The following is a 13,407-nucleotide window of genomic DNA, read 5'->3' on the forward strand; positions in this document are numbered from 1 at the left end:
TAGCCCAAACCCGAGCTCAGCGGTGTACAAAGGACACGAGCAAGCCGCGATTTCGTTTCCAAATCAAACCCCCCATCCATAAACTCTCTCTGTAAGCGTGGACATCGAGCCCGGCGCCCGCCCCACCGTCCTGGAGAGTCTGAGGAGGCAAGGCTCATTCATGAAATTTGGGAGCACTCTGAGTTTTCATGAAAGTTTTTTTGGGTCTTTTTCTTTTATTTCTTTTTTTTTTTTTTATTTTCTCCCCCTGCAGAGCAAAACTCCCCGCTCCCCCCTTTCCTCCCCCTCGCCCCTGCCATATGGCCAACCTCCCCCTCCCCTGCGAGGCTGCCGAAATCTGGAGGCAGAGACCGGCCCCCCTGCCTGCGTAAGAGCCTCCCGCCGGCGCGCCGCCTCCGGCCGCGGGGCTGGGGGCGCCGGGCGAGCCAGCGCGCTCTTATTCTGAAGGGACCTGAGGGGGGCTTCATTTCCTGACAGCTATTTACTTAAAGCAAATGATTAGTTTTGGAAGGATGGTCTATAACATTGAATCAATTACGGGACGCGGTTTGTGAGACCATTACAGTTGGATCGGGAGGGAGGGCGAGCGAGAGGGAAAGAGCGCGGCTGAGCAGGGAAAGTCACAAAAGACGTGGACATATTTTGGATGTTTTACAATCTGCAGGACTGGGGCTGCGGATTGTAAAGGGGAAGGTAAGAGGTGCGGGGCATTTTCCCCACTTTTTTCTTTTTTTTTTTTACATATTTTCTCCCGTGGTTTTCCCCTCGTTTATTTTATTAGTTTTTCTTTACTTATTTGTTGGGGGTTTTCTTCTGTTTGTTTGGGGTTTTTTCTTTATTTTTTCCTTTTCCTTTTCCTTTTTTTTTTTTTTCTCCTTTCCCCCCATGCTCTGAGCCGAGCGGAGGGCTTCCTCCCGCGGGGCGCAGGCGGCGGGCGCTGGGGAGCCCGCGGAGGGGAGCGGGGGTGCAGCGCTGCGCCGCGCCGGCCGTCGGGGAGCGGCGGCGAGCAGCGCGGGCAGCGCTAATGACAAACACATTGGGACGGCGGGGGCCACCGCGCCGCATTCCTGCCGCGGGGGCGGGAGCGACCCGCCGCGGCTCCGCGGGCAGCGCCGGTGCCCGCCCCAGGGGGGAAAGCGGGGACGCGCACCGACCAAGTAAGCGGCTCCCTCTCTTCTCGCATCCCTCGTTCCTTTCACCCCGCTGCGCTCCCGTCCCTTCCCCCACCCTTTGTTTTTCACCACCTTCCCTCCTTTAGATCCCATTTCTCACCTCGCTCCCCCTGATCTGGTAGCCTAAAACGCCCCGAGATCCTGAGCGGAGGCACGCACACATCCCCCGATCTCCATCCCTGCGCGCCCCGTCTTTTGTTTTTAAAGCGTCTCGGTAAAAGGGAAGATGCTGAATTTAGACAGGGTTGGTACCTGGAGCCTTTCCAGCCTGCAGCCCCTCTCTCAACGGGAATGCCAGCCCTGCCGTATGCCCTGCCGGACCGCTGGACCCCACTGCTTCCTACCCCGGGAAGGGCAAAGTCTTCGCGGTCACCTTTTGGATTTTGTCAAGCGCGGATTTGCAAACTTGTCAGCCTCTGCCAGGCTGGAGTCCCCTGGAAAAGTCCTAGGAGCAAGTAGGAAATGGCTTTTTGGCTGTCCGCGGCATTGCTCAACATTTTTGGACGCGGATCCCATAGCTCAGGAACCGTTCCAGAGAACAAGACTTGGACAGCTTTTTCTGGAGCCAGCAGCGACAGACCTAGCAAGGCAGCAGCAGTCCCAGGGCACAGCCGCCAGCCCCCGAAGCTCGTCCGCACCCCGTCGGGGAGGTGGCTGGGACCAGAGGTGGGAGCGATGCCCTGGCCCCCACCAGTGCCGGGGACACGTTTCCAGCGCCCTTCGACGGTATTTTCGGCGCGTCTCTTGCCAAAGTTCGAGCTCCCTAGCGCTCTTTCGGGGCCTAAGTCTGCACGCCCGGAGAGGGCAGCGCATCGCCTCGGCCCTTAAGGGAACCGACGAACCCGGGGGCTGCTGGAGCATCGCTCCTCTTGGTCCCGCAGCTCCCAGGCGGGGCGCAGCCTCTGTGCCCCCGCGCCCTGGGGCTTCGTGCTTCGCCTGACGGAGAGGGCTGCAGAAGAAGCGTCCGGTCGTAGGGAAACACGTCTGTGCTCTGCTCCTCTCCCCTACACCGCTTTTTCTTTTTCCCGGCTACCTCTCATTAAGAGGAAAAAAAAAAAAAAAAAAAAAAAAAGTCGTATCTCCAGCTTGGCAAAGGCTTTCCTATTGTTTCCCAGAAAAGCAGTGAAGTGGCTGGGAGCTGCCATCTCTGCTAGGTTTGCTCGGGGTCCCGGGCAGCCTTTGATCTGCAGCGGCTGCAGCCGTCGGGCTGCGCCGAGGGTGGGCGCACCGAGGGGGAGCCGCTGTCCCGCTCCCCGGGGGCTGCCCGCGGGCTCCCCTCGGGCCGGTAGGGTCTGTCAAGCGCCTGCAGCCTGATGGGGGCTGGAGAGCGTGAACGGAACTTCCCAGCAGCATCCCCACCCCAGTCCCGACTGGCTGCAGGCGGCCGCTGTCTCCCCGACGGGACGCACCGGGGGAAGCGGGATGGCTTGTTATGCTCTCGGCATCTCCCAGGGCCGATGTAGAGCCCAGCTGGAGCCCCCGTTCGGCTGACTAAGCTCTGTGTCCTTAGATGGGACAAGACACAGGATCAAAGCAAGGAGACAAGCATCAAAGATTCCTCTGTCATCGTCTCATCAAAATCTGAGCGGTGGAGATCCGACTTTTAAATCTCTAGAAATGCCAGGGAAAGATTTCCCTGCGAGGGACTTCGGGTTTAGCTTCTAGTTAACAATGAGTGTTTTAGAATGGCCCTCAGCTAAACAGCGGTTTAGCCAACCTCAAAGCTTGGGGAAAAAAGTTTGCAGAAAAATGAGACCTCACAAAACACTGTGATTTAGGAGTCCACAGGCAAACCAGCTCTCTCAGCCTGCAGGCACTCTCCTGCTGCTTTTAAATGAGATCCCTTGTTCTGGTACTCCTCTCCAGGCACTGAGGGGCAGGGGGTATGCCAGTCCAGCTGCCATCAGGTACTGGGGCCATTTTTGCTGTTACTAGTTTGTTGATGTATGGGAAATCTTCATGTGGCTCTGAGGGTAATATATAGGTATTAGGTTTCAAGAAAGCAGGAAGTAATAAATATTTTAATAAAATACCTCTCTTCTGTACTACAGCATTGGGCTAGGATTTAAATAAAGTATATATAGACAGAAAGTCTTGCATAGCCAAGACCTCGCAGATTATTTCCAGCTATACCAGTTGGTCTAAAAAGGAGGCAGAAATGTATAACTTTACATAATCCTTGCCTTGCTTGCTTCTTTATTTCATTATGACTGCAATGGTACCTACTTTTGCATGTGAACTCTAAAATTTTTGATAGAAGATGTTTCCTTTTTTTCTTTTGAAGATTTAAAGATAAAGGATTACGTCTGTGAGGTGAGAAGATGGTGGCAAGAATTACTGATAATTAAAAAAAAACCCAAAAAACAAAAACCAACCACACCAAAAACAAGAAAGCAAGCCATCCTTTCTCTCCATCTTGCCTTGCTCTCCTGCTTGACTCATCTCTTTCAAGCCTATAAAGCTTTGCATGGGCACTCAAGGGAAAAGTTGGCAATAGCTAGGCTTCCCAGTTCTTGTGGTCAACAGAGACAGGTATTTTTTTCCGCACAATGCTTCTCAGCACTTGTGTTGGGATCTGAGGTGTTCTTTGATTTGATCCAGACAACATAAAGAAGATATATGACTTGGAAGTGCGAGCTGTTTGTTTTTTTTCTTTCCCCTGCTGTTTTCTGGAACAGTCTGGACAACCCTGCTTGGATCAAGTGGGAAAATTTAGGCTTTGCAATTCCCCTACCACCTTTAGCTCCTGGCCTAGAGTCCTAGAGGGACTCTGTCCTGGAGGGTTAGGCTGAAGAATTGGGACTGACTAGAAGGCTCATTGGGAGGCAGCCTCACTGTGTGTCCTGCAGAGCCCAAAGTACTCAGCAGGAGGCCAGCACTGGGCTATCCTCGATGCGTGGCTATTCCTTGGGTTTTTCTTGATGCATAGTTTTTCTATGTACAGGCTATGCTGGATTCAAATATTTGTAAGGAGACATGAAACAAGCCTCATTTGGGGAGAATATTTGTGCCAGTCTTTTTCACTGAAGAGCTTTGAACCTTTCCCCAGCAAAACCATCAGACTCACATGTTAGTGTTGCAGGGCAGCGCTGCTCTTGTGGAGAGTCGAGTTTGCAGTTTGGGAACTGAGGACCAAGAAATGTTTCAGAAGGTCCTGTCTGAACATTTACATTCAGCTGGTGACATATACCACAAGAAAGCAATGTCTTTTCTTGGGCTGGCTTTAGCTCTTCCTGGAAAAGATCAGCTTTCCCAGAAGGACAGACTGCCACTCTGACAAAATCACGACTGAAATTACCCATTCCTCTCATAACAGGATAATCATATCATTACGGGCCAAGATTTGCAATCCAAATACTGTCCTATCACTTGTGTAAATACAGAGAAAATGGGACCGGGGTTGGTGTCTTGTTGTTGGGTGTTTTTTGTTGCTTTTTTGTTTGTTTGAGTTTTGGTTGGTGGGGTTTTTTCTTTTTGTTTTGTTTTGGGTTTGTTTTGTTTTATTTTGTCAATCACGTGAAATTAAAAATGTAGGCATTTTGAACTGATCCGGGAGACCCGGTTTAGGCTGCTGCGCTGGAGACCAGGGCTGCCTTTCGCAGCCCGGGGGATGTCTCGGTACTGCGGATCGACATTGCCATCCTGTGGCTGCCGGGGCGCGCTGCAGCGACCGGGGGCTGGACCCAAATCAGCCCGGCCTCTCCGGTGCGCCGGGAGACGGGCTGGTTTTCTGTCTTGAAAGGGGCATCGTTTGATTCCCAGCAGTGTGAAAATAACATATACCCTTTACTCTTCTCGATTCCCCTCCGCTCTTTCTCTTTAGATCACGCAGAGCACTCATCTAGGAATATCATAATTTTCTAAACATGTATTTCCATTGAGTTTCTGAACATTGATTTTACCTTGTCTTTTGTGGCACAGTCAATGAAAGCTTTCTTTATAGGAAGCCAGTGCTTGGCAGTTAATGCTTGGAAAGCTGTTTGACTCCTGATGTTCTTCAGAATAAGTTTTCTGATCTTTTTAAATTTTTTTTTTTAACCACTAAAGTGCACAAGATACTAGGTAATTTCAGTCAGAACCTTTCAAAATCTATGTAAATGCAATGACTCTTCATCCCGGGGCAAATCCCTGCAAAGAGTCTGGTAAATCCCCCAGAGCATTACCTAGCTTTTACTATACACACCCATGTTTCTATTTTAGCTAGCAGTGTCCTAAGTATGCAAGAAATTAAGGTTTGCACGAACTCACATTGTATGTGTCATGTTAAAACAGGGTTTCAGCTTGCATAAACCTACTGGCTTCAGCAAGACTACACCAAGCTATGGATTGATAGACCAGTGTTAGGAATGGAACCTGATTATTTATCTGAGTATTTACCTGAGTATTTATCCAGGGCTGAGATTTCGATAGCTGGGGACAAGGACAACTGGTCTGCCATAAGGAAGGTAAAGTAGTTAAAAGGTGCATACGAAGGTGTATGTGATTGTAAATAAAGAAAACCAGGATAGGTGTACCTGCTTGGTGTTGTGGGAATGAGTAAACTCTCTTGCCCATAAATGTGAAATGATGCCTGTGTTGAACCTTGAGTCTGGCATGGATGTGTGAGGATATGCTGGGGGTGGCACTGGCATTCTTAAGTCAGATGCATTATGTAAGTAAATTCAGTTCAAATAGGTTTTGAATACGAGTGGTGGTGAATCCTTAGTACATTATTCTGTCTTTCACAGTGAAGAAGTGTTGCTCTGGGTCTTGATGAGATTAACGGGTCATTGAGGAAAGATCAAAGCTCTGGGTTGTGAAAGAAGAGCCAGATGGAGAAAGCAAATTAAGTCCTCGTGTTTTGAAACTGCGATGCTACATTGAGACACTCATTGATTTCAGTGTCAGCCTAACCAAGACAGCAAGGTCAAAGTAGCACTTTGGAAATGCCATCACCTCTATTTAAATCATTTGCCTTCAATCCTCACTTGCACACACTGCTCTGCAATAAGTCCTCTTCAGCAGAGCTTCTGGCGTGCAAGAGATGAGCTAACTTTGTTTTTTCTCCTCCTGTGCTGCATCACTTGCACTGAATAGTCTGGCAAAACAGCACAAGAGGGGGAGAGAGTTGCCTTTTCAGTCAGAAAAAGGAGGGAACTTGACAGAAGTGGGGTAACATTGTCTTGTGAATCTTGAGAGATTAGGAGTCAGATCAATAAAGCAGACCATGGTAAGTCTTCAAAGAGTTACAGAGGGCTACTTTATTAGATAGGAAATTCAGGATATAAATGTGATAAAAGTGAGTAAGGAGGCTGACACTGAGGGAACTATTTGATATCCAAGAGTCTGTTATTGACGGGAGACAGATACATAAACACATGGCAATTATTGCTAATTGAAGAATCAGACAAGATGCCTTGTCTCTGCTGGAACACTTAGCTGAATTTCTGAAGATGTTTGTACATGTTTTTGAGGCAGATAGTTTTCTAATCCTGCTTCTGAGACCTTCATGTTTGAGTATAAAATTCTTTTGCTCTGCAAAGGGGTGCTCTCTGCTCCACCCATTGCAGGGGGAAAGCAGGACTAGATCAGGAAACACTCCTTGGCATGTTGTAAGCATTTAGCTCCCATATGGCACTGCTACAGTTGTAATAACTAGACGCACCTACTTGCTTTCATATCTCAGCACCAGAAACTGAATACCAGAGGATGAATAGAAACTCTCCAGAACCTTTGAAAAGTAGTCCCTGTCTTGGCACATCATCCTTTATTTTACTCCTTGGTCAGTGTTTCAAATTAGGGGCTCTTCTGTGCAGTGTTTTTTAATATATATTTGATTTAGGCCAAATCCAGTTGCTATTAGAAGTCACCAACAAAACATCTGTTGGTTTCAATGGGACCAGGGATTGTAGAATCTTCTTCAGAAATGACCTAGCATGCTGCTTGAGGGTTTTATGTAACAATGTCGTTACATGGCACAAAAATTACATAGATGGTGATTGCTATTGTTGCCTGTATAAGACAGATGCTTTAGGATTATATGTTTGAAAGCTGAAATAATTGCATGTGATCTATGATTCTCTGCACTGTTGTGGAGAATAGATGCTCTATGAATGGCACTGCTGGATTGAAGTCTGTCATGGATTTATTTCATTAGAAAATTTCAGCATGTGTTTTAAATAGCGTGTCTCTCAATCAAGGGAATTCTTGCTAAATAAGCAATAAGCACTATTGTATTACATTGTATTCTGTAAGCTATATATACACATATGTACCATGGCAAAACAAAAACACCACTCAGGGTTGTACTATTTGTAATAGGAGTAGCTTCAAAATGTACTTTTCCTCCCGTAAAAGCTGCTTGCAGCTGAAAGGTCAGAACTTACTGCAGGAAGATGTTACATCTCTACTGATGCTTGTGAGTGTGCTGCCTCTGAGCAGTGAGCGGGCTCTGTCCCAGAGGGCACAGTGGGGAGCAGAGCTGTCTCTAGGCTGTTGGAACGGGGTGCATCAGGACTTGGTTCCTTACACCAGGACTTGGCTCCTCATGCTGCCAGTGGAGAGAAGGGGTCATGGTGCCTCATCTGCCCACGATCAGTCTGTGGCCACACGCACCTTGTGGCAGTAGGTGGCATGGGTCTCACTCAGCTGTGGCTGTGAATTGGGGTCCCCGGACCATTCCTCTTTGTGGCGCTGTGTGGAGCGATGGGAAGCTGCACTTGGGTGCTGCAGAAGAGGGTCCTCCTAAGTCTCATACGGTTTTCAGTCCATTAATTGTCTTTTTCTTGCCTTCTCCTTTCTGTTTCAGTTGTTGGTAGCTATGGGTACTTCCCCACAGACGTTCCTGATCCTGGGATGTTTTCTCACAGGTAATGCTCCTCAATTCTCTAAGCTTCTCCACCCCTAATTCTTCATAGATCTGTATTTAATTCGGCCCACAATAACAAATACCACATTGTTGCCAGCCGGTCACAGACCTGTTTTTTCCGCTTTTCCCTCCGGTAGGCTGTGACAAGACCTGCTGAGAAGGCAGCACTTTCGCTGGCCCGTATCGGCCTCTTTGGCTCCCCTGTGCTGCTATAACCTCCCACCCGGCTTGTCTGGGTGTGCAGGGAAGGCGAGCCTGCCCACCTCCCCGGCAGCGGGGATTCTCCGGTGCGGGGTCTCCCCGGTGCGGGGACTCCCCGGTGCGGGGACTCTCCGGTGCGGGGACTCCCCGGTGCGGGGACTCTCCGGTGCGGGGACTCTCCGGTGCGGGGATTCCCCGGTGCGGGGATTCCCCGGTGCGGGGACTCCCCGGTGCGGGGACTCTCCCGTACGGGGATTCCCCGGTGCGGGGATTCTCCGGTGCGGGGACTCTCCGGTGCGGGGACTCTCCGGTGCGGGGACTCTTCCGGTGCGGGGATTCCCCGGTGCGGGCATTCCCCGGTGCAGGGACTCTCCGGTGCGGGGACTCTCCGGTGCGGGCCGGGCTGTCCGTGCGGCATCCCCGCGCCTTCCCGCGCTGGGGCTGCCGGCCCAGCCCCCCGCATCTGCGAAAGGAATGGCCACGGACGGCAGGGCAGGCTCTGCCACGGGCGGCCAAATGTAGAAAGGCCTGTAGAGCCAGGGAACTCTGGGCAGGAGTGGAAAACGATTTCAAAGACAATCTGGATTCCTGGTGCCGGTTTATTGCATAGAGTGCCAATTCCACTGAGTGGCCCAGGTGCTTCTTTATTGTACATTTGGTGGGCTGAAACCACAAACATATTTCCTTGGTGAGTTCCTTATTTTGTAGGGTTTGGATCCTCTAATTTTCCTTCAGAGAGTTGGACCTGCCCCAACCCACCTGCAAATTACCTAGACTTGCAAATCTGAGCCTGTAACTGGAGATTGCCTCTGGAAACCAGTACCATCTCCAACATCTAGTTCAGTAAATTGCAGTTTTATTTGGCTACAAGCCTTCTGTACCTTTTGGCTAGAGGTAGACCTGTTGTACAAGCTCCTGCTCTGGCCCTTTGCAGAAACTGAAGTCAGAAGTAAAATGCAGGCTTTAGTCTTGGGAAGTGGTTTCCAAATCTCAGCTGTGATCTTACTTGAAGGCTGACAGGACTGCTGGTTTCCTGACCGTGGCTGTAAGAAGGTGTGAGATGCCTGTGACCCAGCAGCCAGGGTGTGGAATTCACCGGTCTGCAGTAGAGCTGTGTACACATTTGGGGCTGGAAAGCTGTGGTGTGGATTGGGAGCTATCTCTAACTTCACCTCTGTCTTTCACCCCTTGATTTCACAAACAGAAGTCAGCAAGCAAACCCTTAACATTTCAAAGGAAAGCCATTTGCTATTCCTTGGGCAAAGCTTCAGCTTTTAACAAGGGCAAATTTCCTGAGACATCAGCAGGTCTGAAATAGTCAGAAAAAAAATCTGCTCTGGATCTTCTCTGCTTCCTTTCACATGCCTGTGCTGAGGCTGTTTTGTGTATTCACACACTCTTTATTTGTGTCTTTTTGCAGGACCATTCCTAACATTTTGCCAGCTACCTCTGCCAACTATTGTTCCCGATAGGAATGAAATGGTGGCACAGCTGAACTCCAAGTTTACACTCAAATGCTCTGGAGACAGCGAAGTGAGCTGGCAGTACCCGGTGACCGAGGGAAACCACAGGATAGACATTAGACACGAAGAAAACAACAGTGGCCTCTTCGTGACAGTGCTCGAAGTAGGAAATGCCTCGGCCGCTCATACAGGCTTGTATGTCTGCTATTATAACCACACACAAGTGGAGGATGGGGAAGTGGAAGGGAAGGACATCTACATCTATGTGCCTGGTAAGTGGGGGAGGCCACAACCGTGCCTGGAGGTTTGGGTGGAAGAGGTGAACTATGGATGTTCAGAAGAGGTGAATTGCTGGTGGCAATTTGCTGTCAGAGGAAGAGAAATAACTCCAGGGCCGTTTCGTCGTGTGTAAATCAAGACCAGCCCCTGTAAATCTATGGATATATTCTTCTTTCTTTCTATTGGTTTTCCCTTTTTGATAAGAGTTTTAGTTCTCAAGAAGAGTTGAACTCAGATGAAGAGATGAACTCAGCACTTTAGAACTGAGGTCTTCTGACCACCAGGGGCTGGAGAGGAGACCTTGGTGGCCAGGTCAGCTGCTGTGTGGGAGCCTTCAGGTTGCCTGGTTCCCAGGTGGCGATTAACAGAAATGCCAGTCTTTTCAGGGGGCACTTGGGTGGATATTTCAGGATGTGTACTGACCAAACCAGTGCTGTGTATGATACTGAAGCTGCTGCCAGATGAGGAAGGCCATATCTTGCTCTTAACCTGAATTAGGCTTGAACTAAGAACTGGAAAAAGTTCACGTGTGCCCTGGGAAGCATAAAGCAATGGACATGTCTTCGAGGTAGCTGTCAGAAGGAGGGGAAAGAAGTGTTCTTGCTGGCCAGTCTGATGCAAGATTAAACACATGGAGGCTACTGTGGAGTGCCCTGTAATTTTCAAGGCAAACACAGCCTTTCCCGTGCCCTCTGTTGCATTTCTTTTTAGTGGTGGAAAAATGTTGGACTCAGAAGAAATGGCATCCCTTCTTTTTGGAAGTGCCTATTTCCAGCTTTGCCCTCCCACCCCCTTGTTCTGACTTGAATTCTGCTTAAAGGCTTTCCACAATCTCTATGGGATGAAAATCTTTATTGTCATAGCTGAGATAGGCACCAAAGGCTGAGCCACAACTGACTGCTTTTGTAAAGCCCTGTCTGGATGTTTCTTTGGCATTGGCTGGGCTTCAGGGGGTGAGGGTCACAACTGCAGGGCCAGAAGAGATCAAGCCACTGGATCTGAACAGGGAACAAAAGAGAGAAGAGATTGCAACTCATCCTGCAAAACTGCAGCATGTTCTGAAGGAGATAATGTCTGCAATGGCAAGGAAGATTCCGGAAGGGCAAAAAGCCAGGAAGCAATAACAGGACCTGTTTTAAAGGCTATTTTCCAGTGGCATTAAGGTTTTACTGCTGACAGCGTGTGATTCAAGGACTGTGATTCTTCCAAGACTTTCTCTCCATTTGCCACAACAAATGTAAAGTGTTTGCGTTCATTCTTGAAGCAAGATGTTTCAGCAGAGGCTGCGAGCTTTGGTACATATATCTCAATATCCAAGCAGCTCTAACCAACTTACCAGAAGACATTGTTTGTGTTAAGCAGTCTTGCAACTCACCCAGTGGAGGAATATAAAGACAAGGGATGGAAGATTTCTTCAAGAGAGCTTTCTGGTTTGGTTTTCAAAAGTTTCTAGACATCAGCCTACCAGATTTGCAGGACAGAGACACCCTGTAATTTTTTCCACTTGCTAACCATCAATATATCATAAATGCAGAAACATACCCTTTTCTCCAAATTATAGGGAATGTCTCTGTTTCCACTAGAAACTTTGTCTTTACAATTGTTTCTCCTGCAATAAATTAGGAGGGCAATGGGTGGCAGCAAGCCACTTTAGCCAGGGAGGATTATGTTGGGACTTCACACAATATCCTATTTTGACTACCAGCACATAGAAAATCAAAGTAGGTGAATCTTGTTTCTGTTTTAAATTACAGTGGGAAAACGAATACATGGAGTTGGCAGCATTTTTGGGACGGAGTGCTGTGTTTGGAATATTGCTACAAAGAGCCTGCCAGTGCAGCAGAAAGTCTATTGTTGGAGGGATTTGGATTGCTATTTATTAAATTTTATTATAAAGCTTTGCACAGAAGCTTCAGCCTAGCAGAGAATGGCCAAATGGAGACGATTTCAGGGCTATGCTTTTTATGCATAATGTTATGCAATTATGTTTTAAACTCAGACTTTGGATTGGCTGGGTAAGAAAGTTGGCACGTATTTTGTTGACTTTAAAAGAAGTAAAACTACCAGGTCCTTGTTTGCTTTTTTTCCTCATTGAATACCATATTTTGAAAACCACATGCTTTGACCATAATTAACTATGTCTCATAACTGTAATGTTGGACATGTTAGAAATACATGAAGATAAGTACCTTGAACTATTTTTGATGAAATGTGGCTTTAGTGGTGTTCAGCATAAACAACATGAAACTGACTTCTATTATTTTTTTTACTTGGAGAGTGTTTGGATTTTTTATTTTATTTTTATTTTCTCCTCTGCTTATATATCGGTTAGGAGACAGCTACTAATAAAAAAGGAGAAAAACATCTAACTTAAAATCATGTGAGTTGTGATTAATAACACTTAACATTTTGGGGAGAGAATCTTGTGGTTTTTTCATTTTGAATCCTGAATTGTCCCAAGGGTACCGAAGCCTTTTCCTGTTTTGTGCTTAGGAGAAATGTTTCATTACATGTCACATCAAATAGCCAAAATGAGATACCACATGAAATTAGCAAACCTTACCTGCAGTATCTGAAACAGTGGGAGAATGAACTGTGCAACCTATAAGTAAGTGGTCATTGATGTGTAATTCTTGTACATGGACTTGCTACAAACGAGACAGTGTAAGATTACCTCTTGTTTTTTACAGACCCAGACATGCCTTTTGTTCCCTCCATACCAGAAGATCAGTTCATCCTAGTAGAAGAAAGTGATCCTGCAGTTATCCCTTGTCGGACAAGTGACCCAGATGCTCAAGTGACTTTGGTTAACAGTTTAGACAAGTCTGTGTATGCTTTATATGACACCAAACAAGGCTTCATAGGGAACTTTCCTGCAGGCTCATACACATGCAAAACAATGGTGAAAGGCGTGGAGTTCAAGTCCGATGAGTTCCTCATCTATATTATAAGAGGTATTTATTTCTGTTCATTAAAAAAAAGAAAAAGTGATTGTGTTCTTTTTTTGCACTGTAAGAGCACCAGCATCATGGGATTATATCAGATATTTCTCCACTGATGAGCTCCTTGCTCCTGGCTAGTACTGCCAGTTACTTAGCTGCAAGTTTACTTAAAATTTTGATGAGAATAATGTGTCCCTAACTATCTTCTCTCCAAAACTATTGCAAGAAAAATGTTTTCTAGTCCATGTATTTTCATCCTATTTGGTAAAACACAACTTTAAAGGCTGGTATTTCCCACTGGCTTTGAACTGTAGAACTCTGGGTAGCCTGAAAAACATAATGATTTAATTGTTTTGAAAACATTTTTCCTGACCATCAAGGAATTCTCAAAGACAGTCACTGATTAGCAAAATGGGGAATTGCTTTCATTCCCAATGCCTTTTTACAGGGGGATTTGAGATAGGAACCTCTAATTGAAATTTTATTTGTGGATTATTTCTTTG

At 47.3% G+C, this 13,407-nt stretch overlaps 1 protein-coding gene across 2 annotated transcripts in view; it reads left to right on the top strand.

Annotated features, from left to right (window-relative positions):
• The first annotated feature begins 333 nt into the window (after positions 1-333).
• The window catches only part of PDGFRA (platelet derived growth factor receptor alpha), a 36,099-nt gene continuing 23,025 nt past the window's right edge, over positions 334-13,407 (top strand). The window contains exons 1-4 of one of the 2 annotated variants that reach the window (XM_063401930.1): positions 334-693; positions 7,960-8,020; positions 9,641-9,955; positions 12,653-12,916. In XM_063401930.1, coding sequence (XP_063258000.1) covers positions 7,972-8,020; positions 9,641-9,955; positions 12,653-12,916 — 628 coding nt within the window. In that variant the 5' untranslated portion in view covers positions 334-693; positions 7,960-7,971. Of the gene's footprint in view, positions 694-785; positions 1,158-7,959; positions 8,021-9,640; positions 9,956-12,652; positions 12,917-13,407 lie in introns of those variants that run through there. The other variant, XM_063401931.1, reaches the window with a different exon arrangement.

This window comes from Prinia subflava, chromosome 7, assembly GCF_021018805.1.
Source record: "Prinia subflava isolate CZ2003 ecotype Zambia chromosome 7, Cam_Psub_1.2, whole genome shotgun sequence".
NCBI lineage: Eukaryota > Metazoa > Chordata > Aves > Passeriformes > Cisticolidae > Prinia > Prinia subflava.